This window comes from Opisthorchis viverrini, assembly GCF_000715545.1.
Source record: "Opisthorchis viverrini unplaced genomic scaffold opera_v5_317, whole genome shotgun sequence".
NCBI classification, from domain to species: Eukaryota; Metazoa; Platyhelminthes; class Trematoda; order Opisthorchiida; family Opisthorchiidae; genus Opisthorchis; species Opisthorchis viverrini.
Genome location: NW_008751972.1, coordinates 527,590 through 553,206, shown reverse-complemented (window position 1 = coordinate 553,206; position 25,617 = coordinate 527,590). Strand labels below are relative to the sequence as shown.

The 25,617-nt window shown below is 45.1% G+C and overlaps 1 protein-coding gene across 1 annotated transcript; it reads left to right on the top strand.

Moving 5' to 3' along the window:
• Window positions 1-1,463: 1,463 nt before the first annotated feature.
• T265_09896 (hypothetical protein) lies at window positions 1,464-25,617 on the top strand (the record flags this gene model as incomplete). The annotated part of the gene is made up of 2 exons (XM_009176108.1): window positions 1,464-1,685; window positions 25,408-25,617. The coding sequence occupies 2 exons, from the start codon at window positions 1,464-1,466 to the stop codon at window positions 25,615-25,617; spliced, it is 432 nt and encodes a 143-aa protein (XP_009174372.1).

The window sequence follows — 25,617 nt, the reverse complement described above, 5'->3', positions numbered from 1 at the left end:
TGATGATGATGATGATGATGATGATGATGATGATGATGATGATGATGATGATGATGATGATGATGATGATGATGATGATGATGATGACGATACTGATGAAGATGATGATTATGATGACAATGATGGAGGCTTCCGGAACGAAACCTCAATCCGATTCTCTAGAGAATCTACTACTTGACATATTTAATAGGTTCAGAATTTCGTCTGAAACGACCCACTCTAGCCTCTGAACAAGACAGCTATAAGTATTATACGAACAGACGGCCAATTGAGTAATTGTAGCTGTTGCAAACTCCTCTCCTTTTATATTTCGTAATAACTGGTTAGTGATTCCTCCCATTTGACACAGTGTCAAACCGTTCGACTGCATTTGTTGCGAATATTCTAGAATCGTATCCCTTGTTTTCGGTGGCGAAACTTTATTGGTAGTTTGGATGTGAGGCTGGGTACCAAGCTTAGTCCGCTGTACCAGAACCCTTTTCTAGAAACTACCCATTGATGAGCAGAATGAATCTACATGTACGACCGCACCTAAAAGACATCACACACGTTACTACCAACCCATTTTGCTCCATCAGATTCATATTTATCACGCCTCTTGTTAGCACTGTCACAAAAAGCATCAAGCGAATGGTGAGTAACCTTCGATTTTGTGTTCAATCCCACCAGACCACAGTTCAACTCGTTCAGAAGGAAATTCCCGAGTTATCTAGGTCATTCAGTGTGTGTTATAGACCTTTTTGGATCCAAGCATATCAGTCTTGTAGGACTCGAATACTCGACTTATACACTAATTTGGATACCAATTCGGTTTCGATGGAAGATTCACCTGGAACCAAACTGAAAAGCACTCGTTTATGGTGTTTCTATTCAACTGAATGTGCTGCACCAGGCCGCCCCACGTTTCAGCTGTGCAATCTTCGAGATTCAGCTGGGTTCCAGGTGATCCACCCAAAAAATCAAGCCGGTATGCTAATGAGTTTACAGGTTGTTTGTTTCGACCAGAAAATAAGGCTGACGGAAACTCGAGAACCGCGTCCACTTGATCGATTCCAAGAATGAAGGAACCGGTTCTGGGCCGTTGAAGAGTTTTCAGCAATTTCATGTGTAGTGTTTTCCGTCTATACAAGGGATCTGGACACATTTTTCGAATTTGCAGAGAAAAAGCGTGAATAAACTCTTCTGAAGTTTTGGAATTCGTTATCCGTTCGGTCCAGGGCGTCGTCAACCGGATTCACTTCAACACACTTTGACTATGTTCTTCGAATACTTGGATTTCGCTTACAGGTAACACTAAACAGTAGGTTTTCAAGCAAATGCAGTGATTGTCGCCACCTTGTATGTCGTGCCAGAGTTCTAGCTCTCTGTTTGGTTGACTCTAGGGAACCAATCATCATTCGGCTGACTATCTCGGTCTCCGACGCTACTTAGTCTGAACAAACAACAAGCGCTTGAACTTGGAAATGAACTTCGGTGCCGGTCAGACGGGTATCGACATACATCTCCATTTAGACGGAGCCGTGCGACCACGGACTTTGTTCGAATTGGCCCAAAGACGAAACATACCCATTCCTTATTCCACGCCAGAGGAACTGGAGCGGGCCATTCTACCAACTAAGCCGTACACACTAGCTAATTTTTTGAAGGGTTTCTACTTTCTATTGCCTATTCTCGCTGGTGACAAGGTAAGCTAATTTGTGATGACATGTGGTTTTGTGTTAAATTATCTAACGGAACGCCAGAAATGTTTAACGACCAATGTGAATACTTTTTTTCGTGGAGCAAATAATTGGTCTAACAACCTGTACCAGATATCCTAGGCCAATCAGAGGTATTTTCTTAGAGAAAAACTGTTTATAAGTTTGTTGGAAACTTGTCACACTCGTTCACTTACAACAATGTTTTGGTGCACTGGTGTATGTCCCTCAAAATGGGGACTAGGGCTGAAGTGCCGTCAGGTGGCCCAAGTCTAGAATGGGACAGTCGGGATTCTGAGATCGGGTTCGAATCATAGACTTTCCGGTCAGTAAGTTGATGCCCATCACAGGGCTCGTTTATGATAGCTTCCTTCAACTAAATTTGCTGCTCAAGACTGCCTCAGCTGGCACGGTATTCTGGAGATCGCAGTCAATTATCCGGGCAGAAGGCACTGCTCACAAAGATGGGTTCAAGTGGAACATAAGTTTCACAGAAACTCGGAGCCTGCGACTACCTCACAAACTCCAAGAAGACGAGGGGCGAAACCTGCTATCAAACAGTTTTCAGCAACTTTATGAGTAGTGTATTTTGCCTAGACAACCTGCTGCAGTATCTTGAATACTGTCCTAACTGAAACATGAGATGACTTTTTTGTAGCACACTCGGTACATAGTCTGAACGGTACATGCCTGCTTTCTTCATAAGTCTGGAGTAATGTATCGTTTTTTAAAAAATCATTTAAAGTAGAATGCGGCACCAGCTGTACACGCATGGATCAATCGATATAATATCAACTGACTGGTTTTCAATACGCATGCATCCAACAAATGTTTCTACTAAACAAGGGAATGTGACCGACTCATGATAGTTCAAATCTGATTCAAACTAATGAGTGTTTATGTCCAGCATACGTTTATGTCTTTCTAAGATCTAGAAGAGAATATTCCAACATTTCCTCGAATTTTGAATTACGAACTAGGATGTCAAACGTTTTTAGTCCCGTCGAGTTTTGCTACAGGCAATTTTTGCTCATGCTACTTGAATTTCATCAGAAAGTATTGTTTGCCCAGTGTTCAGCAACACCGATGTTACAGAATGAGTTGCAATGGCACAAACTGCTCTATACCACTCACATTTGTTCGTACGATGGGAACTGGACTAGTTGACTGATCTAGTCGACCGATCATTCCGCTGACACGAAGTAGCCTCTCCTGCAGTCGCATGAGACAACCCTGACCCTGCTCAAGTGAGCAACTGGGGCGCTTCCAAATTCTTGGACTACCCTGCCGATAGGACGAGATCGGCCGGTGATGGCACACCAACCTGGCTCAGTGGAAGAATAAACTTCACCCGATCAGTGAAACTTCTATCTGAGACGTCGTTTCTCGACGAGCCAGTCAACACGTGTGACCGCGTGATGTGGATCCCGTGATTGAACGATCAGCGGCGCTATATCCTGTTTAAGTACTAGGTAATCACACTGCTGATCAGCCACTGGTGGCCGAACGGTTAAGTGTTCAAACTACTAGCCGGGAGGTCGCGGGTTCGAGACACTTCGGAGTTAGTTTGGGGAGATGCGCACTGCTCATGATTTCCAATAAGGATGAAACAGGTGCACAGTGCTTCTCGGCTTTTCAGCATAGATTGGCTTCAATTGCAGGACGAAATCTCCACAAAATCCCTAATCTCCTCACACAACCAACTGTGGTTAACAGTTAAGCCATCACTACTTCTCAGGGTTTTTATCGAAATTTGAAAACATAGTCCCCGATTCCCATGGATAATAAAGCCCATGTAATAGTTCACTATTCATACATGTTAAAAGGACTTAACTATACTGTTCGGATGAACAGAACTTAGAAGTTAAATCCTCCATAGACACATGATGACAGCTGTCTATTTGAAGCAAACTTTTCAACTTCATTGGGCCAGATGGCCCAAGTGGTTAGAGCGCAAATCTACTGACTGGAAGCTCCGTGGTTCGAACCCAACCTCTGCCTCTCGACTACCCCTGTCTAGGCTTGGGCAACCTGGCATTATCCCAGCCCTCGTGCAACCTTTGGATGGCATGGCAGTTAGGCACCGAAAGAGTGCTAAAGCTGAATGATTTTACCAGAATATTTGTAGCTTGGATGATTTCGATAGGTGATCGTTGATCTGTTCGCGGAACTTAGCAGTCGGCTTGCAAGCAAACGTTTCGTGACCAGTCTAGATGAGCACGCTCGTTGAGCAGCAATCAGTTGTTGAGTACTTCGAAACGAAGACGTTGTCGACGAGCCCCTCTTTTGCTGCCCTGACTTAACCAGGCCTGCGGTATTCCGCCGACCATATTACGCAGCATCAAATTGTACATGCTCGGTTCGGCATGTGCACCATCTCTGGTGATTTGCTATACATGGGTGGTTACAAACTTCTGGGAATACAGTCCACAGTATGCTTCCCATCTACAGTTCACATCTACTGAATTAACATTCATTTTGTTACGCATAAACTAGTCGGTGTTTTATTTGTAATACACTACTCATAAGGTCGCTGAAAATCCATCGACAGCCCACGACCGGTTTTGTCCTTCTTAGGGCTCATCAAGTGGGCGCAATCCCCGAGTTTCCGTCAACCTTATATTCTACTTGAAACCAAAATGCACGGAATTAGCGAAATACACTCATTTGCAAACAAATTTGTTTTTTTTCTCGAGAGACTCACCTGGAACCCAGTTGAATCCCTTGTTTGTGATGTTCTCAGGCAACTGAATGTGCTGCACCAGGCCGCCTCATGTTTTAGTCGCTACGATATTCAAGATGTCGCGATACATATATATATATTTTTGTGATGCCCTCGACAGCCCACAACCAGTTTCTCCCTTCTTGGGCGAATAGACACCCATTTGCAAACTAATTTGGTTTTGCAAGAGCCTCACCTGGAACCCAGCTGAATCTCTCGTTTGTGAAAATAACTCAATAACTGATTGAGTTTGAGGGGCAGTTTGATTTGCTGTTTTTACCAACGACTTAAATAGTTTTCGAAATTAGCAAAAAAGCAACTGAAGTCTTTCGACGCCAGATTAAAATGGTACGTCTAATTCTATTGTTGAAACTACTTGAGAGCCTTGCACTTTCAAGGGCGGCTTTCCCTTCAGCAAAGAAAACCTCTCAGCTGTAACACCCTTCCGGTGCCTAGCTGCCATACTACCCGAAGGAAGCACGAGGTCTAGGATACTGTCAGGTTGCCCAAGCCTAGACAGGGGAAGTCGCGTGGCAGAGGTCGGGTTCGAAACCTGAACCTTCCGGTCAGTAAATTCGCGCTCTAACCACTTGAGCCATCTCGCCCCTGTTCCATGAGACAAGCTGACAATTCCGTCATGCCCTGCCTGCGTTCTGAGAGCGTTCGCATAAACGCGTTCTTCTCATGCTCAGCGAGTGGACTAAAGCCTAAGGCATCCTCATCGATGGTCGAACGCACTCCAACAGTGGGTCCACCTGATGATCACTCATATTTTGAAGTGATGTGGTGGAACATGTCATCATCGATGCTTCACTGTCGTAGGTTTTTACAGGACACCACCACTGAGTCTCGCGTTAATGCCACACTGGTGCGCGAATGAGCGTAGCTGCCAACTGACAGTGGACCTCAACTGAAGTATCACAATGTTTCCTGACACAAAATCAAAAGGTGGGATAAAAATACGGCTTGGCTCTGGTCACTTGGATTAATGACTTCGAAGATTTAAAGAAATTCCATGTTTCTAGCTTTCGGAATTTTCTGGGCGTCCCAAGAAACGGATTATTGTGAATGACTGTGATCACTCACCACTTTTGCAGATTTGATCGATCGTAATGCCTCCTGAAGCTCTGGACGCTGAAGTAGACCCGAGATCCGGGCCCCGTCACCCTAAACATGGACCCCGATGCTGTTTTTCCCCTTTTATTCCCAGTGGTATGGTCCTGTCACATTGGCCGGCGGGAATGAGCGCGTATGTTTCGAATAGATACTCTGTCGACTACCAGGACAATTCATTCTACAGAGTGTACGGGTTTCTCTCTCTTATGGTACCCGATAAAGCACAACCAGATGATAGTCGCTTCAGACGCGAAATCGAGGATGAACCAGCGAGCTGGATTGAAAAACTCACCGCAACCGACCTCGTGGATCGTAACTTCGAAATCCTGATCACCGCTGCATGCCAAGAAAAGGCAGGTGTTATAGGCGAAATACCAATCTGTTTTGATGAGAAACTCACCTGGAACTCAGGTGAATCTCCCGTTTATGATGTTTTTAAGCAACTGAATGTGCTCCATCAGGCCTCGAATCAGCCTGTGAAACACGAAGAGGTGGGGCACGTTCTACTGAGATTCTGAACGTTCGAACCTTATCTGTGACCTGTGGATAGTAGCCAAATTAGGTCTGTTGCACACATTAAATAGGTTAAACAATAATCCTTAATAGTAATTCAAACATACTCTCATACTAGTGTAACAGTGATACTACAGATGGGGAGATAAGCGAGTAGTATGTGTTGTTCGTAGAATTTCGCTTTGTGTCTTTTGAAAAGGGGAGATCTGTTGTGGAATTTGTGGAGTCGCTTTGTAACGAATATCCAGAAAAGTTTAAGAAGACGCGTTCAGCAGAAGATGGATGTCCAGTTTTGTAAATAAGATGCAAATTAGAGTTTTGCTTCCCTGTCCAATAGTCTGTAACCGGTCATTTGGCATTTTCTAATAAGTAACTCCGCAGCGAAGGCCTTCGTCCTTTCACTAGGTCAGTCGAGGCCAACTTCCAGATGCCTCGGGTTGTCACACCCTTGGCCTGACAGTCCTTCCGATTGATTCTGGCCTGTTTGGTGCGAATGTCCGGAACGTACATGCAGCAGTGTTGTGATCTTGTGCTGTCTCGTCACTCTTAGACCAGACAAACATCCAAATTGTTTAGGGTGCTGATGCGTTCAGGATGCGCTTACGCGTTTTCGCCAAGTATGATCATTTGCGCACGAGTATAACGGAATCCCCCGTTTTTGCTGATCCGCTTCTCTGAAATAGGCTGCATCAGACCGACTGGTGTTTCAGTTGGCAAGACATTAATTGAATGTAACACTACTCATAAGGTCGCTGGAAACTCATCCACGACTGATTTCACTCTTTTTGAGTCTCATCACGTAGACAGTATATTGGGATAACCTCAAGATGGTGCCAGATGGAATATGAGGCGGCCTGAAGCGACACATTCAGGTAAAGCCGACCACCGAAAATGAGGGAATTAGCTGTTCTGAGTTGCGCTTCCCGTCAAAACCGAATTCGTGTGAAAATTAGATTATTTCTTGAAATCCGTTCAATTTAGGTTCACGTGGAACATAAGGTTGAGGGAACCTCGGTAACTGCTCCTAACTAATGAACCTCAAGAAGGGCCGAGTCCTCGTGGGCTATCGAGGATTTTTCAGCAACCTGATTAGTAATGAGTTACGTTTCTTCTGCTAGGCATCAAAAATGAGTCTTGTTTAGTCGCGTGTACGCTGGCTGGACCACAGTTCCTTAAGGCCCGTTTTGGATAGCCGCTTGATCGCCTGGTGCGCTTGGCCAAACCAGAAAAAGTCGATGAACGTGCGAGTCAGCTGATCTATTGATCACTGTTGCGTACAAGCGGGTCAAACAATGATACCAAGAATACAACTCATCTGTCAAGGGCGAGTGAAGAACAACCAATGGAATCTGTCCCTCAACGAAAAACGGTTATTCCATTGGCTGTTATGTAGTCCCGTTACGTTCGAAGCTGGTTCTCCTAATACTGACCAGTTTGAATCTTGTACATCACTGATATAAGCAAGCGATAGAAAGAGCTCCAGAAATGTTGAATACTTGTTCACTTCGATTTCATGACACGTGAAAACTTTCTCGTCACCAATGGGTATCGACCAGATGAGGTGATCCCCCGAGAAAGTCAAGATCAAGACCAACTTAGAACCAGCAGAACGGGTTGACAAAGCATGCAAATTGGACTTAGCTGGGTAAAATTAAGCAAGCTGATGGCGGTAGCAATTCAGGTCGATAAACCATGCATCTGGCGTACTCTGAGTTGATCCCTAGTTTTTGCAATTCACGCCTAGTCTTGCTTGCAAACTGCTCTGTAGATAAGCAGGTATTGAACCAAATACCTTGAGACTACTTGTTCAGATTGCTTTGATTTGCCCGCTAACCCATTCCAGCGCTGGTTTTAGGTGTTCCACTCCCTGACCACGTTTTTGAGATGACCCTTTAAGGATTCTCATAATGTATCACACTCCAATGGACTACCTCGTATGGAGCGGGCACTTCACTCCCTGAAATTTCCAACCGTTTCACCTCCGGATCTTGATGTAAGGGAAAGCCTTTGCCGCGTAATTGTTCACCATAAAACACCAAATAAACGGTTACAAACTATTGGACATTAAAGTAAATATCTCATATGCACCATACTTTAAAAAATTGAAGTTCCTCACATGTCTTCTTGAACTTTCATGGATTTTCATTGACCATAACACAGTTGTAAATGAACTCTACAAAGTACCTTCACAAGTTCCGTAATAAACCCCATGGGGTCAGACGCGAGGAGGAGTTACTCGAGAACCACATATTACTTGCATGACTCATCAGTAATTCCCACTGGTACTCCTAAAGCTGTCTTACGGTCAGCTGATACTGACACATAAAGCTTGTTTCATTCAACTAGGAATACTGTTTTCCTAGCTCCAGAATAGAGACGTTCGTGATGTCCCAAAAGACACAGTCTTGTTGCCAGTGCCAAAGAACGGGAAAATTATGGAGTAGGATGTGAAGCTAATTATCGTATCTGCTAATTCTCGCGCATGTATATGCAAAGATTCATCTCGTTGATGTTCGGTAATGCGGACAACCTCAAGAACCACCAACCAAGGTGGCTCGGTCACGTGCTACACATGCCAAACTATTATCCACGGAGAGAAGGGTCGTTCTTCGTGTCTCCTTCAGAAACTGCCCAAACGGCGAGGTGAACAACACCTGACAGACACCATGGATGGACAAAAGGTGTGGCTCCGCCCAGGCTCGAACTGGGGACCTTCTGTGTGTTAGACAGACGTGATGACCACTACACCACGGAACCACGTACGACTTTACAGGAGGGTATGGGAAAGAGAGGAAGGAATTTAGGTGCTATTGTTGTAGCCCGCATTCCACTGTGGAGGTCCTCATGACCCTCGTTCACTTGCAAGGAGACTTTGTGAGAAACGATTGGTTCAGAGTTGCCAGAAGCGTTTGTGCTCAGAGTTTCTTTGCAGATAAACTAAATGGGCGCTTGTAGATGCATGTACGGCAGTGAGGCACCAGTGTCAACACCGATGACATGCTGTCTTTGAGGATGATGACGGTGATGATGATGATGATGATGATGATTGTGAGATGATGATGATGATGATGGTATGAATGTTCCAGTGATACAGCGTACTTATCAATCTATCATAATCTTAGCAGGCACAGTTATAGGCATTGTCGTCCTTTGATACGGTCTTTGGACACGAGATGCCCTTTACAGTGATGTATACGACACTCAGTGATGACAATGAAGAAATTAATCGGCATGACACACTACTCATAAGCTTGCACAGCACTCTTCCACAGCCCATGACCAGCTTCATTCCTCGTCTTCGAGCTCATCAAGAAGTCGCAGTTCCCGAGTTTCCGTCAACTTAGTGTTCTACCGGACGTTCAGCTGAAATTTACCTCATTCATGTACATAACGGAATATTCTGGTCACTTGCTTCTCCGTTGTTATAATCCATGGCAGACTTTCAACCGATTGTCTAAAATGAGAACGAAGAAGGTAGCGAACAAAGCTCGTTTTCTGTGAATGTCCATCTTGGCTATTACATCACAGATTTATATGGTAGCAGAAATCATGTGGAAAAGGTTAAGATCGGGGCTACGTACACTTTATAGTAATAGAAGTCAAAGGAAGGAGCGGGGGTTGGATGAGGGATAGGTCAATGAGTCACGGAATCAGATAAGTGATGTCAATTTCAGACAGACTTGTGGGACCGGATGTTTCTTAGGTCAGTTCAAGTTCAGAGGTCGCACAAGTTGCTTTTGAATGCAAAGTTCCGGATCCAGCAGTCGGATTCCAATCGCCTCTGCGATCGATAGTGGTCTGGATCGTACCAGTCGTGATCGGTTCAGAGGTACCCAGTATATGATTGTGAAGGCTTGCTCCTTGTCTATGACATGACTGGTTTCAGCCGAATGTGATGCAATCGCACTTGAGCCTGGTTTCTTCCAACTACCACGCAGAGATACGGTGTTGTGTTCTAGCATTCCGTCCGACAAATGCATTGTCGTACGACCAATGTATGATGCTCGGCACGAGCATACAAATGAGTACACACAAGCTGGTGGTAGAACGTAGCAATTTGTCCTTCAAGCAGAATATGATAGTGGGGCTGGAGTTGAAGCTCAAACATTGATTAGCGGCCAAGTATGTCGTATCAACGGAGTTTCTAAGCCTTCTCGTGATTATTTCAGCAACCGAGTCACTTTTGAACGGAAGCCTCATGTATACGGGCTTCTCCCTAACAGAACATTGTGTAGGTTTGGGCTTAACGACTTCCACAGTCTTGAGTACGAACTTTTCAGGATATCCATTCTGCAGGAATGTGCGTCCCAAGAACTTTAGTTCCTCTTCTAAGCAGTTGGGGAAGCATATCTCCCTTACTATCTCAGATTACGCTTTTGTTGCAACTGAACATAGCTATCGAAGTGAGCATACACACATTTCCACGTTTTATTTTTGTGGACTTTTACATTCCATGGTCCCGTCAGTGTCTTTCTTTTACCATTGACATTGAGGAAACTTAACTGTCCGTTCCATTCTGATCCGATAGTAACGTTGACATTAGTATGGACCGAATTGAAACTGCTTAGTACGTCTGTTGGGCTGATGGTTTCGTCGGTAAGCACAAAAATGTCGTCCACGTAGCGACTATATAATGTTAACCGTCTAATGAATGCTTCCAATTTTTGAGTCTCTAAAGGAGACTCCATCGCGACCCCGTCCTTCTGTCGATAAATCTGATTGTTGAAAGTAAACTGGACATTGTAGGTACAAAGGAGCAAGAGTTCCTTGATATATTTGCCATTTTATCAAATCCGAGGCAACAAAGTCCAAGTTGTTGTAACTGATGAAACGATGAAACTGTGCTCTAGGATAGGCTCGTTGTTCGAGGGCCCAGAATTGTGCAACTTAAGGAAACCTTGCCAACATCTGCGATTAATCGTCACCTTGCGAGGCACCCACGTCTAGCCCGAAATAATTCACTCATTCTCGTAGATTTGTCTGAATAACACAGGTAGCTGTTGTCACACGTAAATTCGGAGCTGTACTGAGGACCGATGGAATTTTTTTTGCTATGATGCAGGGAGCGTGCGCAGTTAGACCAATGTGTCACGGCTAACTTACCCACTACACTGACAAGCTGACTGATAATATGCAAAGATGCCCACCGTCTGAGTTTTGTCCAGCGAGGACACAATACAGACAAGCATTTGGGGCTTTCATGGAAACAGGTAACTGAGGGATCCGCCCATCCCATTTTTCTTACCTTTATTATGAAAAACAGATTAGAATTTTACGATCACCAATGCTTGATCTGACGGGCAAGTGAGTTTCATTTTTGTAATGTATTACTCATAAGGTTGCTGAAAATCCGTCGACAGCCCACGACCGGCTTCGCCCTTTTTGAGGCTCATCAGGTAGGCGCAGTTCCCGGGTTTCCGTAAACCTTTTGTTCTACTTGAGACCAAATTGCACGAAATTGGCGAATATACACTCATTTGCAAACAAACTTGGTTTTTTGAGAGACTCAGCTGGAACCCAGCAGAATCTCTCGTTTGCGATGTTTTCAGGCAACTGAATGTGCTGAGTTTCATTTTATGCTGCCACAAGCAAGACTTGTATCCTCATGATTGAGTAGCCTTCTGCTGCCTGGAGATTTTTGACCCTGTAGTCCGGGCGAGATATCCACATGACAGCTTCCCCCTTCCAGACAATCCAGTCGACAAGACGTCCAGGACAGTATACTTGGAGTGGTAATGTGTAGATCCCGGCTACAGACTACCAAAGATGTTTGAAACCGATCAAGGGATCCTAGTTTCGTAGGGGTTCGGTGAACAACCGATAGACAGCATTCCTCTTTTGAAGGGCCAGGTGACCGAGGTTCCGAACAGACGGGAAACGAATCCACAGTTTCATTCTTTCCAAAGCTCTGAGTTTGATTTAATCGACCTCCGAGTTGAAAAGTGTTATTGTCGAAAGTCTTTCATGGACCACTGTGCAAGTTTAACCAACTGGAGACCGAGTACAGTCCCTAGTGGTCAACAGCATGTTAGTATTCTTCGGCGTGAACTACAGAGCATCGGCCGTCCCGATGTTGCGGAGAGATACAATCAGGTATCTTTTTTTGGATAGGATTAGCATGGACAGTTTATTGTGCCTTGCGCAGTTTTGGACAATCGCCCCCCCCCCAAACTGCTTATATCAGACCAGAATCCACGTGATCTCGTAAACACAAAACTCGATTGTCCAAGCATCCCGGAAGCTTGTCCTTTTGAACGTAATGAGTGCGACATTCAAACACCCTTTTATATTGATTCGATTATTCCTTCGAACGTGGCCGACAACAGCGTTCACCGCTCAGCAGACAATCTTGAAGCAACCAAATGACGTCATCCTACATAAGAAAACATGGATGTTCAACCACACAAACGGTTAGACAATTCACGTGACTTGGATTGCTTGATAGAAGAATTTAGGATGACGGGAGATGGGAATATTTGGATTGAATTCTACAGGCTCCTCGTTGTTCACCTAAACTGAATCAGCTTGACACATCAGGAGGCGGTCTTTCAAACAGCAATAGATAGGGCGACAGTCATCCGAGTCACATTCTGCGCTGAAATCTTCAAAGAACATGGTAGAACATTGGTGCGGAGATTCTGTGTATGGCGCAAGGTGGAGATCCGCTTAACAAATCACTTGACAGTGCTTGGTTGTCTGTGCAACTTCACGCTCCCAATCCAGGTGGAAGATCATGGTAAAAACTTCCATAGAAATTCGTAAGAGGTGAGTTGTTGATGATTCTCAGTAAGGACAGGACAGGTGTTCTGTACTTCTCGTCCTTCCCGCGCGGAACGGAGTCACGTGTAGGACAAAATATCGATTGATAGTAAATCCAGTTGCATTACTAGAGGAGATCGTGGATGTTCTCTACTCGACCGGCTGCGAATGAAACGAAAGAACAGGTAGAACAATTTTGAAACACCTCTGCGAACTTTGTTTGTGAAGATGACCGGAGTTGTGCGATTTCAGCACATTTTTCCGTATTACTTGCCACACTACTCAAAGGTCCGGAATCGCTACTCATCATTCAATACATCTGACCATGGGAAATTTATGCAGTACAGACGATCAAGCAACTGTTTAAAAACCTGTGAATTTAGCGACAAGCTTCCCTCATCAGGTTTCTTCGGATTAGTCTAGCGTGTGTCACAAAGTTTTTGGGAACCTCGAACAGATTCCAACGTTCCCACACTTCTCAAAAAGGACTTGTTAGTAGTCTGGGCCCTTCTGAGCGCCAACAATGGATCAATAGTGACCTGTCCCGGAAAAGCGAAATACACTCGTTTGCAAATTAATTTGGTTTTGCGAGAGACTCACCTGGAACCAAGCTTAATCTCTCGTTTATGATGTTTTCAAGCAACTGAACGTGCTGCACACAGGCCGCCTCGTGTTTCAGTTGGTACGACATTTGAGAGGATCAGCTGGGTTCCAGGTAACTCTCTCCCAAAACCAAATTTGTTTGCAAACGACTGTGTTTCGCTAATTTCGTGCCATTCGGGTTCAAGTAGAACATCAGGTTGACAGAAACTCGGGGATTGCGCCTACCTGATGAACCCGAAAAAGAGCGGAACCAGTCGTGGGCTGTCGAATAATTTTCGGAAACCTTATGAGTAGTGTATTACGTCAATCCATCACACGTTTTGTTGTGATTCGGACTCTACAATTTGATCTAGCAGTGCTCAGCTGTCTGATGTTCTGGTCCAAATTCTTCGCGGGTTGCTTAAACAACAAACACCTGTACACATGCACATGTGTTGAAGCTGAATACTAGGTGATCACTTCCCGTGGCACCCATCGGAAGATACTTAATCAGGGCCAAAAAGTAGCAGAATCGGTCATCATGACCGCAACTCCAAGACTTTTGTACTTCAGCTTATCGTAGATCCGTTTTTAGTTAATCGATTCATCTAAAGCTCTCCGAGGTTCTTCGGCCCTTCATAACTAGTTCATGTTTCCTGGAGTGGTGGATGTTGCCCTCACGATTTTCATACATATCTATTCGACCTTACAGGAAGCCATCACACGCATCACCTCAGAATGCATCGAAGACTGTGCGCGCCTTGGACGATTGTGCTACGCGGAACTTCGTTTATCCCCTTATTTTTTAGCCGGACCAAACTTAAGTGCGGATAGTGTAGTGCAAACGATTGCGGAAACAACTAGAAGCGTGAGTCAACAGCATGGCATCGTTGTTCGCCTCATTCTCTCTATCCTTCGTCATCTACCTGAGACAGCCAAAGGAGTGCTTGACTTGGCCATCAAGTACCAAAAGGAAGGAGTAGTTGCCATTGACGTTGCTGGTGAGTTGATCCATCCTCTTGTTAGCAATACGGGGTGAACTCATGAGGACTAGGAGCAGAACGTTGACTGTGAAAGTGTTGGAAGTCATCAATGAACACAGACACTCTGTTTTGGGCTTTTCTGGGCAAATATCAAACCATTGCTGAAGAGTTTTCCAAGGATCAAATGGGACGTCACTTCGGCAAACTCCTGCATCGAAAGTACAGCAAGATTGGATTTCTAAACGTTTATTTTGTTCAAAAAAGTTCTTTTTGGAGCTTAAGGTCCTGGCGCTAATCACTCAGTTTAAACAAGCAGTCAGAACAACAGGCTCACAGGATGAGTTCATTTCATGCACTCTCTTCGGCCTCAAAACGTTGAAAACAACATAAGATACATGATAAAACACAACTTAAAACATGTATACAATTCGGAAAAAAGTGATCGATCAATGAAAATAAGACAGATTCAGAGTGACCCCTAGAGCAGAGATAAGCCCAAAAGGACTAGCCAGTATGGCCTGGAAGAACTTCAACCGCCTGGTCGGACCTGGAACAATGAGTTGAATTCAACCCCTGAGCTGTATCGATTAGAAATCTAGCGGCCGACCGCTTGACCTAGATTCACTNGTCAAAATGTATTCAGCAGGATATGTGCTTGTTGAACTTTACTCATACGCTCTGGGATCGATAATTTCGATCAGGGCACAGAGTTGTTGGTATTGCGATCGATACCAGCCCGCATCATACGTTTGAAGAAGATTCACAGCTTATCGAATGAAAAGTGTGTCAAGTCTGTTCCTCCTGCTACAGCCAATCGATGCGAGGTTTCTAATCTGGCAAGTGGGTTTCGCATACTACTGCCACTACTACTCACAAGGTTGCTGAAAACTATTCGACAGCCCACGACCGGTTTCGCCCATCTTTGGAGATCATCAAGTAGGGGCAGTTCCCGAGTTTCGGTCAACATTATGATCTAGTTGAACCCAAATTGGACTGATTTGGACGAAAACACTCACTTGCAAATCAGTTTGTTTTTCACGAGAGACTCAAATGAATCTCGCGCGAAAGAAAAATTGATAGCAACTTAGTGTATTTGTTGAAGTCATGGTTTCTTGTTTTAAAGATTTCGTCATTCTGTGGACTACCACCGGTCTGGGTCCTCAAACTCTTTTCTGTTCCCGACCGCAGGTGACGATTCAACGTGGGGCACAGTCGGGATGCCTGTGGACATTGTCACCGTGTTTGAAAAAGCCAAGAAGCTGGGGATCCATCGTACGGTGCACGCCGGGGAAAACAGTCCAGCCGAGGCGGTTCTAGAAGCGGTTGAGAAACTGCATGCGGAACGCATTGGTCATGGGTACGCCATTGTGAACAATCCAGAAGTCTATGAAATGGTTCTGAAGAAGCAAATTCATCTGGAAGTGAGTCGCTTAAAACAAACAAACAAATAACGGATTGGACGACAAATTTTCAGTGCTGCTCCCATGCGTAGATACATTGGTCTCAAATACCATTTACTCCTAGTAACTAGGTGGTTGCCTTTCGTATATCACACTACTTACACCTGAGGTCACAAAGAGGCCTTGTTTCAGATCTGAAATCGGTCGCTAGAACGGCTTTTGGGAACGGTGAACTACAGACCGTGAATTATTAACCGTCCAACTGGAATGCCTTTTCGGTGCCTAGCTACCATGCCGGCAGAAGAACGCGCTAGGGCTGAGATGCTATCAGTTTGTCAAGTCTAGACAGGAGCAGTCAATGGACAGATGTTGGGTTCGAACAACGGAGTATTAACTACTTAGCTATCTCGGATCGTGTTAATGCGTGTTATACACCGTTTCTGAGACTGCCCATAAGCATCTCCTGATGAGTTGAGTGACCAGTCAACTTCCAGATGCCAGAGGCGCACACAGGGTTTAAGCGGCTGTCATTTATGGCATTCAGTCGAGTTTTTCAAAAGAGGTTCGTTCCTGTGAGTAAAGCTAGTTCGTGCTGAAAATTCGAGAAACTCTGTACAGCTGTTTCATTTTTATCGGGAATCATCAGCAGTAAGCACCGTATGAAACTGGGACTCCTAGTGAATCACGCAGCTGTTCCATCGCTGGAGACCGAATGGTTAAGTAGTCCGCCATTGGCCGCAAGATCGCGGATCTGAAACTCCCCATTGGAGTTTCGTCGGGTGTCCACCGCTAATGATTGATGAAACAGCTGTCGCACAGTGCTTTTTGGCTTTTCAGTACGAAATCTCAACGGAAAATAATCAACTTCCTTCATACTACTAACAAAGTAGAAGTAGTACGAATAAATTAAACAACCGACATCAGATTGCACTACAGATGTTAGTGACAGCAGCACCGGTTCCATCGATCGTGCTCATTTCACGAAACCAGAGTTTCGAGCCCGCGACTTTTCGATCTGTCGTTGGTCAGTTGGCCGTTTGGACACGTGCAGCTTGTCAGTAATTTGATTGGTTCTTACTTATACAGGACAAGGGGACCATGTCACGTGGCCACATATTGGCAGGCTCCCCGAATGACGGCTTCTGAGAAGGAAGCTTCACTTAAAAAAATCATTCTTCTTATGAGTTACTTATAGACTGATGGTAGTATGAGGAGCTTTGGTAATATTCAGTCAATGAAACTAACTTACGCTGGGAAAAAAAACTGAGAAGCACCGCACAGCTGTCTCGTCCCTGTTGGAAATCAGCGGCATAATTTTGGGCATTCTGGTGGACAAAATGGGCCGGTGACAACGGAGTGAGCCCTGTGGCCTATGGGATTAAGCAAATGGAGGTTCAAACAGATAGGTTGTTTCTCCGGCGGATTTATGCAGTTTAATTGCAGACGTTTCGTTACCAGTAGAGGTGACACTAAATTCTGTTGGGGGGTGAAGCCCAACAATGGTTGTGCAAAACCACTCTTTCCGCTTCCAAGCAACGCGCAGATGACGTCACGTTGGCTGGCTATGAAAAGTTTTCAACTAGATTACATAGCTCAGAAAAATAAGTAACAACTAAGTAGCAAAAGAATTTAACTATGTTTTCGTAAAGGAAACTACTCAGAAGGTTGAGTCTCTCGTGAAAACCAAGTTGATTCGCAAATTATTGTGTTTCTCGAAAATTCAACTATTTATTTACTTTCGAAAAACACACTCATTTGTAAATCAATCTGACTTTTACGAGAGACTCAACTGAATCTCTCGTTTATGAATGTGCTGCACACAGTTCGCCTCATGTTTCCGTTGGCACGATTTTCGAGATATCGCAGTATATTTTCACAAGGGAAACTACTCACCAAATTGATTTACAAATGAGCGTATTTCCCGAAAACAGTCCAATTGGGGTTCAAGTAGATCATGAGGTTGACGGAAACTCGGGGACTGCGCCTACCTGATGAGCCCAAAGTGGAAGGGCGAAACCGGTGGTGGGCTGTCGACGAGTTTTCAGCAAACTTGTGAGTAGTTTCCTTTGTGGAAATGTACTGCGATATCTCGAATGTCGTGTCAAGTGAATCATGAGGCGGCTTGTGTGCAGCACATTCAGTTGTAGAATATCATATACAAGAGATTCAGTTGAGTCCCTTGAAAGCCAAGTTGATTTACAAATGAGTGTATTTCTATAAGAATTTAACTGCTTATTTACTTATTTACTTATTTGACGTACAATAATGTAGGCTTATTTTAATAACAATCGTACTTTTTCGCTGTGGTGTTCCAAAGTTTGACAACCCTGGTCCCCATTTGGTGAACGATAGTGCTTTCCGACTATCTAATAGTAAAACCAGTTTCGGCGCTTAATAGTCAGTTCTATACTCTCAGTGACTGCGTTTAATTTTAGATATTGTTGGAGGCTGAACCTATCAGAGAGTCCCTGTTTCCTCGAGATAAGTGAAGCACCAGCTATTTGCGTACACTGATTATAAACTGCACTGAAATGCTTCAGATGGCGGACTGCATGTAATACTCGTCTTATAGTGCTAACATGACAGGTGAAACCACTTTATAGCCGGTTAAGCCAGCAATACAGACCACGAAATGATCCACACACAACAGCCTACTGAAAAACGGTAAGTACCCTCAACGTGTGAGTGTTTTCACCTTGCATCCTGACCATTCGAAACTGAGGAGCGTCCAGGTTTCGGATCGCCATGTTTCCCTGTTATCGATGCACTCACCAGGCCATCTTATGTGGAAAAATCGCTTGAAGGCACACAAGGTTACTCCTTTTAGTGAAGGCAAGGAATGCCATCTTTCGATATGACATGTACATTTTGCTCAGATCACTTTCGAATGCTAAGTTTTGAAGTAAAAGCCTGTTAAACGCTATGTAGCATTAGAAATCCAAATAGTTTCTCTCCCAAGGGGTTACTCATCTCACTACTCTCTGTTTTGATAGGTTGATTTGTACCACCAATAAAATTTCGCCACCAGCATAGACGGAGGCGTTCATGCAGCTGAGATTTTTGAGGTCCAAACGCATTTTCGTGTCATCGTTTTCAGATATATCCTAAGCCGATAAGAGTAAACGAAAGTGCCGAGTTATTTGTTCCTCTTTTCCGTTTCAATTCTAGACATGCCCCACGTGTAGCTGGCTCACGGGAGCAGTGGATCCAGTCCTACCCAGAAACCATCCAATTTGTCGGTTTGCTGCGGACGGTATCGACTTTTCGATTAACACGGACGCTCTAAGAATAGTGAACAAGTGGATTGGAGAAGAACTGAAATTTTGCCAGGAGGCCATGGGACTAACAAAGGCTGATTTGGAACAATGCAAGCGGAATGCCGCGAAAGCTGCGTTTCTTGAGACCGAGGAGGCGAAGGAAGCTCTGCTGAATCATATGTTCGGCTGATCTTTCTAACCTCTTCAGTCATTCAATCTCAACATTGCATCAATCATTGGGATACGCCAAGCATGACCATAACAAATAACTTTGATCTAGAAGTACTACTTTAATTTCAGCTGCTTGAAAAAGTTGGCTTCTAATTTAAAATGATATTTTAAAGTCAAAATTTGTGAAAGTCAAGAAAAGTGGAGTCCTTAATAGAAGAGCTCAGAAAGCTACTGATAAACTCATCAGTACTACAAGTTGCACAAACTGCTCGCGGCGAATCGGTCTTTTCCCTGTATGGGTATAATACACTACTACTACAGACATTTATGAAGGAAACGCAACCCACCATGTGGGCCAGATGCCGTTATGTAGGTAGACCAGGTAGAGTTGCATCTGCTACCACTGTAACGCTGATACTACTGATGAGGCGTGCGAGTATTATGTTTTCTCGTAATTCCGCTTTGCGTCTCTTGACAAGTGAGATTTATTACGGAATTTACGGAGTTGCTTTGTAGCATTCGTTCGCATTTGAATGATACTCAGTGAGTATCCAGGAAAGTTCAGGGAGACGCGTTCAAGGAGAAGATGGATATTCAATTTTGTAAATAAGATGCATATGAGAGTTTTGCTCCCCTGTCCAATAGTCTGTAACTATTCAGTTGGCGTTTTCTAACGGATAACTCCGCAGTGAAGGCCTTCTTCATTTCACCACTGAGCTGACGAGAAAACACCAAACTTGGGGACAAAAAAGCAGTCACCGTCAGGCAGCTCAGATTTCTGAAAATAGTCCTAGAATACCGGAAACCTCCTGAGTCACTCAGTCCCCCTCCGCCAAAATTTCAGTGGGAAAGCCACGCACCCATGCCGGAAAAGCCAGCTTCCGACCGAAATCTCAATCGGCCAATCAATCCACCAACAGCGAACGAATGCCAACCATGAGCAGTGTTCAGATATGTCATAGAGGCACGGTCGATGATGAATGGTCCTCACCAAACGCTGATCAGACAGCCCTTTAAATTTTTGGCTCACTTGCTTGCAGTAAAGATGTTGTGTTCCTTGTTGACTGGTCTTTTTTCAACCATAAATCATTGGAGTGGGGCCAGCAGCTGGATGACACTCCCTCAGCTTAGAAATTACCAAAGCGCTCGAACATACTCAGGGACATCGCAAGAATAACGGACAGGTGTATTCTTCTATGTGTGGTCCGCTGGAAAAATTGGTACACTGTGAGTACGAACTCACGGAATAACGGTGAAGATCACGCAAAGACTGAAGGAGATTAGACAAGCTGCAAGCACGGAAGCCCCTCCTCAGTTAACGGAGGCCATGGATGTGTCATGGAGAGGTCCTTGGAAGGTAACCTGGGTTACCTCTGAGAAAGCCCTTGCGGCGGATTTCGGCATATCGCCATTAGGCGGTCCCATACAGTTAGGATCGGACTGGGATGCGATCAGACGGGGTTCTTGGCCAGTCTGCAGCAGTGGTTGGATCATGCCTCGCCGGAATTGGAAGAAGTGTGGCACCAAAACCGGCCGTCTGACCGGCTCATCTAAGGTGTGCATTGATTGGCAAGAACAACTGAACAGGTGAGCATTGATGATCTGGTGAACCGGTCAGATGTCACCGGCCACGCTTGAGTCACAGGTGAAGTTGGGCGAGTCGACAATGGAGGACCTGTAGACCGACTAACCGAACAGCTCGCCTCCTTGAAAACAGAAGCGTGGAGACGCATTCGAACGAAAAGGTGCTGTGAATGTGGAGGAATCAATGGCGCCGTAGCTGGCTTTTTGTTAATGCTAACGGTTTGGCTTACTCGTCTCTTCCCGGCTGGATTGCAATCAGCACATCGAAACAGGGTACGATACAGGCGGAAACTGAGATGGGCTGGAGAAGGAATTCGTGTCTACAGAGACAGGAATGTCACTGAGAGAGAGAAGGATCGAAGCTGAATGTGAACTGTGAGCGCTAGCGGTGAGGGCACTGGGTGAAAACAGACCGAAAGGTGACGGCTGGTCATTACACCAAATTGCGCATAGGTGGAATTAGGAATTCCTGATCAGCTCAGATGGAAGTCAAACAAATTTTTGAGCAGATTTTATCAAGAGCGTGGCATAAACCGAGGTAAGATGATGACTAAGTACGGCTTGGCCGACCTTGAAGGTTACCCCAGCCCTTCCGTGAGCGACATGCGTGTCTGAAAGCTTCCTTCTTATATTGCTCCATCAGTCTAGACTGTGGTCAAACAGTACGCCGAAATGTTCACGGGTGATAACGGTTATGCTCGTGGGTCGATCACGAGATCCCCTCCTCTTCTAAACGCGTTCGACCGTACGACTCCTGTCAACTACCGCTCCATCTATCGGATGCGGCCCATGAACAGGTGCAACAAAGGCTTAAATCATTCCTTCGGTTGCTCCGGCAATCAAGATGTTTCACGGTTTCCCACATGCGTTTTTGACAGTGGCAACTTGCCCTTGAGTCACAGGAGAGAGCGAAGATGGTGTACCAAGTCGTGGATATCTAGTATCGCTTGCCTGCACCTGATGCTTCGTTCAACCAAAGGACTGAAGATGCCACCCCAAAATCGTTCTACACGGTGGCTCGGAATCAGAACATGCAGTTTACCCAAGAGTCGTATTCGAGCGCATTCGGCAGGCTGGTCTGCGGATTACTGAAACCAAGATGCAGGTGATTCGAACTTCGGTGACAATGCCTGGTCATAAAGTGGAACGAGGAAGAAAAACTGGCGAAGCTCCAGGACCCTTTAGTTCCCAAATCAATGTGGCAGTTTCTCGGACTAGCAGTATACTACAACAGGTTTGCCAAGGATTTCATCATGATTGCTGCTCCATTATATGACTTGCTTCGGCAAAATAGAAAGGTTGAATGGTAAGGCGAAGCATACGAGGCCTTAAAACGTGTCAAATCATGCACTGGTCGAGGAGATATTTGCTGTCGCAGCATACTCTATTGACCGGAGCATCTGTGCTGTCTTGAAACGGAAGAACGGATCACCTGAAATGCCCAGTGATCACCTCAACAATCAAGAGAGACTGTTTAGCTACCTTCTGGGCCCTAGATAAGCGGAGGTTACACTTCCTGTGACAGAGGATTCACTTTAAGACCGACCACATACCCCTTGAGAGGATAGAGACCACCAGAGAAAGTTCGTTCACTAGGCACCCTGACTACAAGAGTTTAAAACTTCACGTCCTGGCAAGTGTCATGAAACGAGAACCAAGTGACCCGTTGACTTACAAAAAACCAGAGGTTGGAGATGAAGCCCCAAAGATCACCATCGGTGCACTCAGACTCGCCGTCGAACTGGATCCTAGGAGGTCGGTGCGACTACAGAGGTGGGACCCTATACTATAGAGTGTTGCAGCCGCCTTGTTTGGTGGAATGGGCATTGAGGTAGTGGGAGAAAACAGAGAACTTGATGAATTGCGTAAACGCTTCGACAAACCGTACGGTGGCCAGCCGTCCCTAATAACGGAACATCACATCATTTGAACGGATGTGTCACGTGCAGGACACGGACCAAAAGAAAGCATGCTCTAATTGGTCAGAATGCCAGCCAATACGGATCGAGCATCTTTGACTCGGCGCTTCTCACTCCTCATGGTGATCCTAGCACGACCTTGTGGAGCACTCTGTGATTACTCTATAAATACGAATGTAATGATCCTCCTTTTGTCTCCATAAAGGGCTGTTTGGGGTTCCGTGCCTTTTTGATATACCATAGTGGGCGGAGCGGGAAGCCAATGGGCCGATACAGAGTTACACTACCGTTCAGCAAGTCACATCACTAACTGAACCTGAACGGGACTGGTATAGTCTCCTAGAAAGCCAACAATTCGGGTGTCATACTGTCCGTGATATCTTGTGACTCTAGTTAGAAGCTGAATGTCGAATGCCACGAGACGGCACTGATGCGTCAGTGTCTCTGATGATAATGATGATGATGGCACACACGTGATTCACCACAACTTACGACTTAATTCGGCAGGCGGCACGCTGATCATGAGCGAGATATGGTGTTTCGGGGTATAAGCGATGCCAACTGGGGCAGTGCACCCCATGAAATAAAACTGTGCACCGGAAGTTGGAGAGTAATGGTCCGTTGAGCTGGACAGCTAGTGGCAATCGCTGTGATAATGACGCAACGGGTGACTGCAATCAGCGGAGTGGCCATGCATCAGACCTTGGCCAACCGTGGCTACCAAAAATGATACTAGTGAAAGGAAGAAAGCCTTCGCTGAGGAGTTACTTATTAGAAAATACCATCTGACCGGTTACAGACTATTGGACAGGGAAGCAAAACACTGATTGGCATCTTATTCACAAAAACTGGACTCCATCTTCTCCTGAACGCGTCACTTGAAATCTCCTGGATATTCATTCACTTCAACCCAAGTGAATGCTACAAAGCGACTCCACAAATTCCACAACAGATCTCCCCTATTCAAGAGAAACGAAGCGAATTTCTAAGAATAACACATACTACTCGCATGCTTCCCCATCTGTAGTATCACTGTTACACTAATAGATCGGGGGCCGTGAATCGAGGGTGAAGAATTCAGGACTTGCTTGCAGCGACTGTGTATCAAGCGGCTAAGAACGACACCCTACCACTCGTTGACAGTTGGCCCGACGGAACAAAACATCCGAACGAACGATCAGGGAATGTCTGACAGCCAAGAAAAGTGACTAGGGCATGAACGCGCCGAGTGTACTGTAAGCATACCGTTCGCCCATGCAGGCAACCGTAAGCAAGTCCCTTATCATGCCGATCTGCGGTCGGCATCCACTCCTAGTTTATCAGAAAATCTGGTTGTGACGGGCGATACCAGAGAGCTCGGTTAACAAGGCAGGAGAGGGCTGGAAAACTTGCCAGCCGTTCGGGGACGGACCAAACAAAAACCACAGATAGGAAGGTGATTATTCCCCATAAGGTCAAATGGAAAGGTCACCAAAATCCGGGAAGGAATGGGATTGGATCGCGGAAGTTGAACAGGACCCGTTTACCATTACTGACTTTCAATAGAGTGTCCATACGACACTGGAAGGTTGAGGATTGAGACAAGTAAATGGTAACCATAAGGGAAACTACTTACAAGGTTGCTGAAAACTCTTCAACAACCCACGACCGGTTTCGCCCTTCTTGGGGCTCATCAGGTAGGCGCAGTCCCCGAGTTTCTGTCAACCTTATGATCTGCTCGAACCAAATTGGACTGTTTTCAGGAAATACACTTATTTGCAAATCACTTTGGTTTTCACGAGAGACTCAACTGAAACTCTCGTTTACGATGTTCTATAACTGAATATGCTGTACACAGGCCGCCTCATGTTTCAGTTGGCACGATATTCGAGATATCGCAGTATATTTTCATAAAGGAAACTACTCACAAATCGATTTGCACATGAGTATATTTCTCGTAAATGGTAACCAGCCTCGAAGGTGGCACGATGGGCCTGAGAAAGTATGGAATGTAGCAACTGCCGAGGCTGACCCAGTTGCGCCGCCCAACGCCGCACTGATGATGATGTCTTTTCAAATACCGACCAGAACGTCTGCAAGTCAAGTGCCAAGCTCAGGGATCAGATCAACAGCCATCTGACCAACCAATACTAGTCAGTGGATATTGAAACTTGTCATCGAATGGCATCAACTAAATCGGCCAATCAGATAACTTTTATCGTTTGAAAAACCACACCACATGTTTTAAACCTTTCCTCCAGTGGATCGATGGTCTGCGTGATCAAATGACATAACTCTGTTGGTTGAATTTATCCAAGACCGTTTTTTTGTTATATGGAAATCTGATGACTGTTCAGCTGTATCACCTTTCAGGTGCTTCGGATTTACGCCACTGGAAGGAATTATGAGGGTTTAGTTGCTGTCAGGTCGCCCATGCTAGACAGGAGCAGACGAGATGCCGGGGTTGTGTACGAACGACGGCCTATCTTCAACCACTATGCTGTCTCGGGCTGATCAATACTGATCACATGATGCAACATTTCGGTTGAATTTTAGTAAGATTCATCACAAACGAGCTTTCATTGGTCGATTATGCGAACGATGGCGTCCGGCCTCAGTAGCCAGTTTCAAAAGTTCACGCGTGACTTCCATTTTTCCATTTCACTGACTGGTGTACACCATACACATCGTATTCCGTTTGTACCATATTTTTCCAGGTATGAAGGCATTTTTGGCCTTCTGTTCCCGCGAGTTTCGGGAAACGAGCTTTGAACAGTCAAAAATTGATGCGCATGAACAAACGGACTTATTTTTTACTGCATTTTTACCATTCTTCGTGGCACTACAAAGGACCCACTGGAGACAAGTGATGGTAGTTGAACAGTTTGAAAAACTCTCGACAGATACTCCCCTTTCCGCCAACATTTGGTTTTGA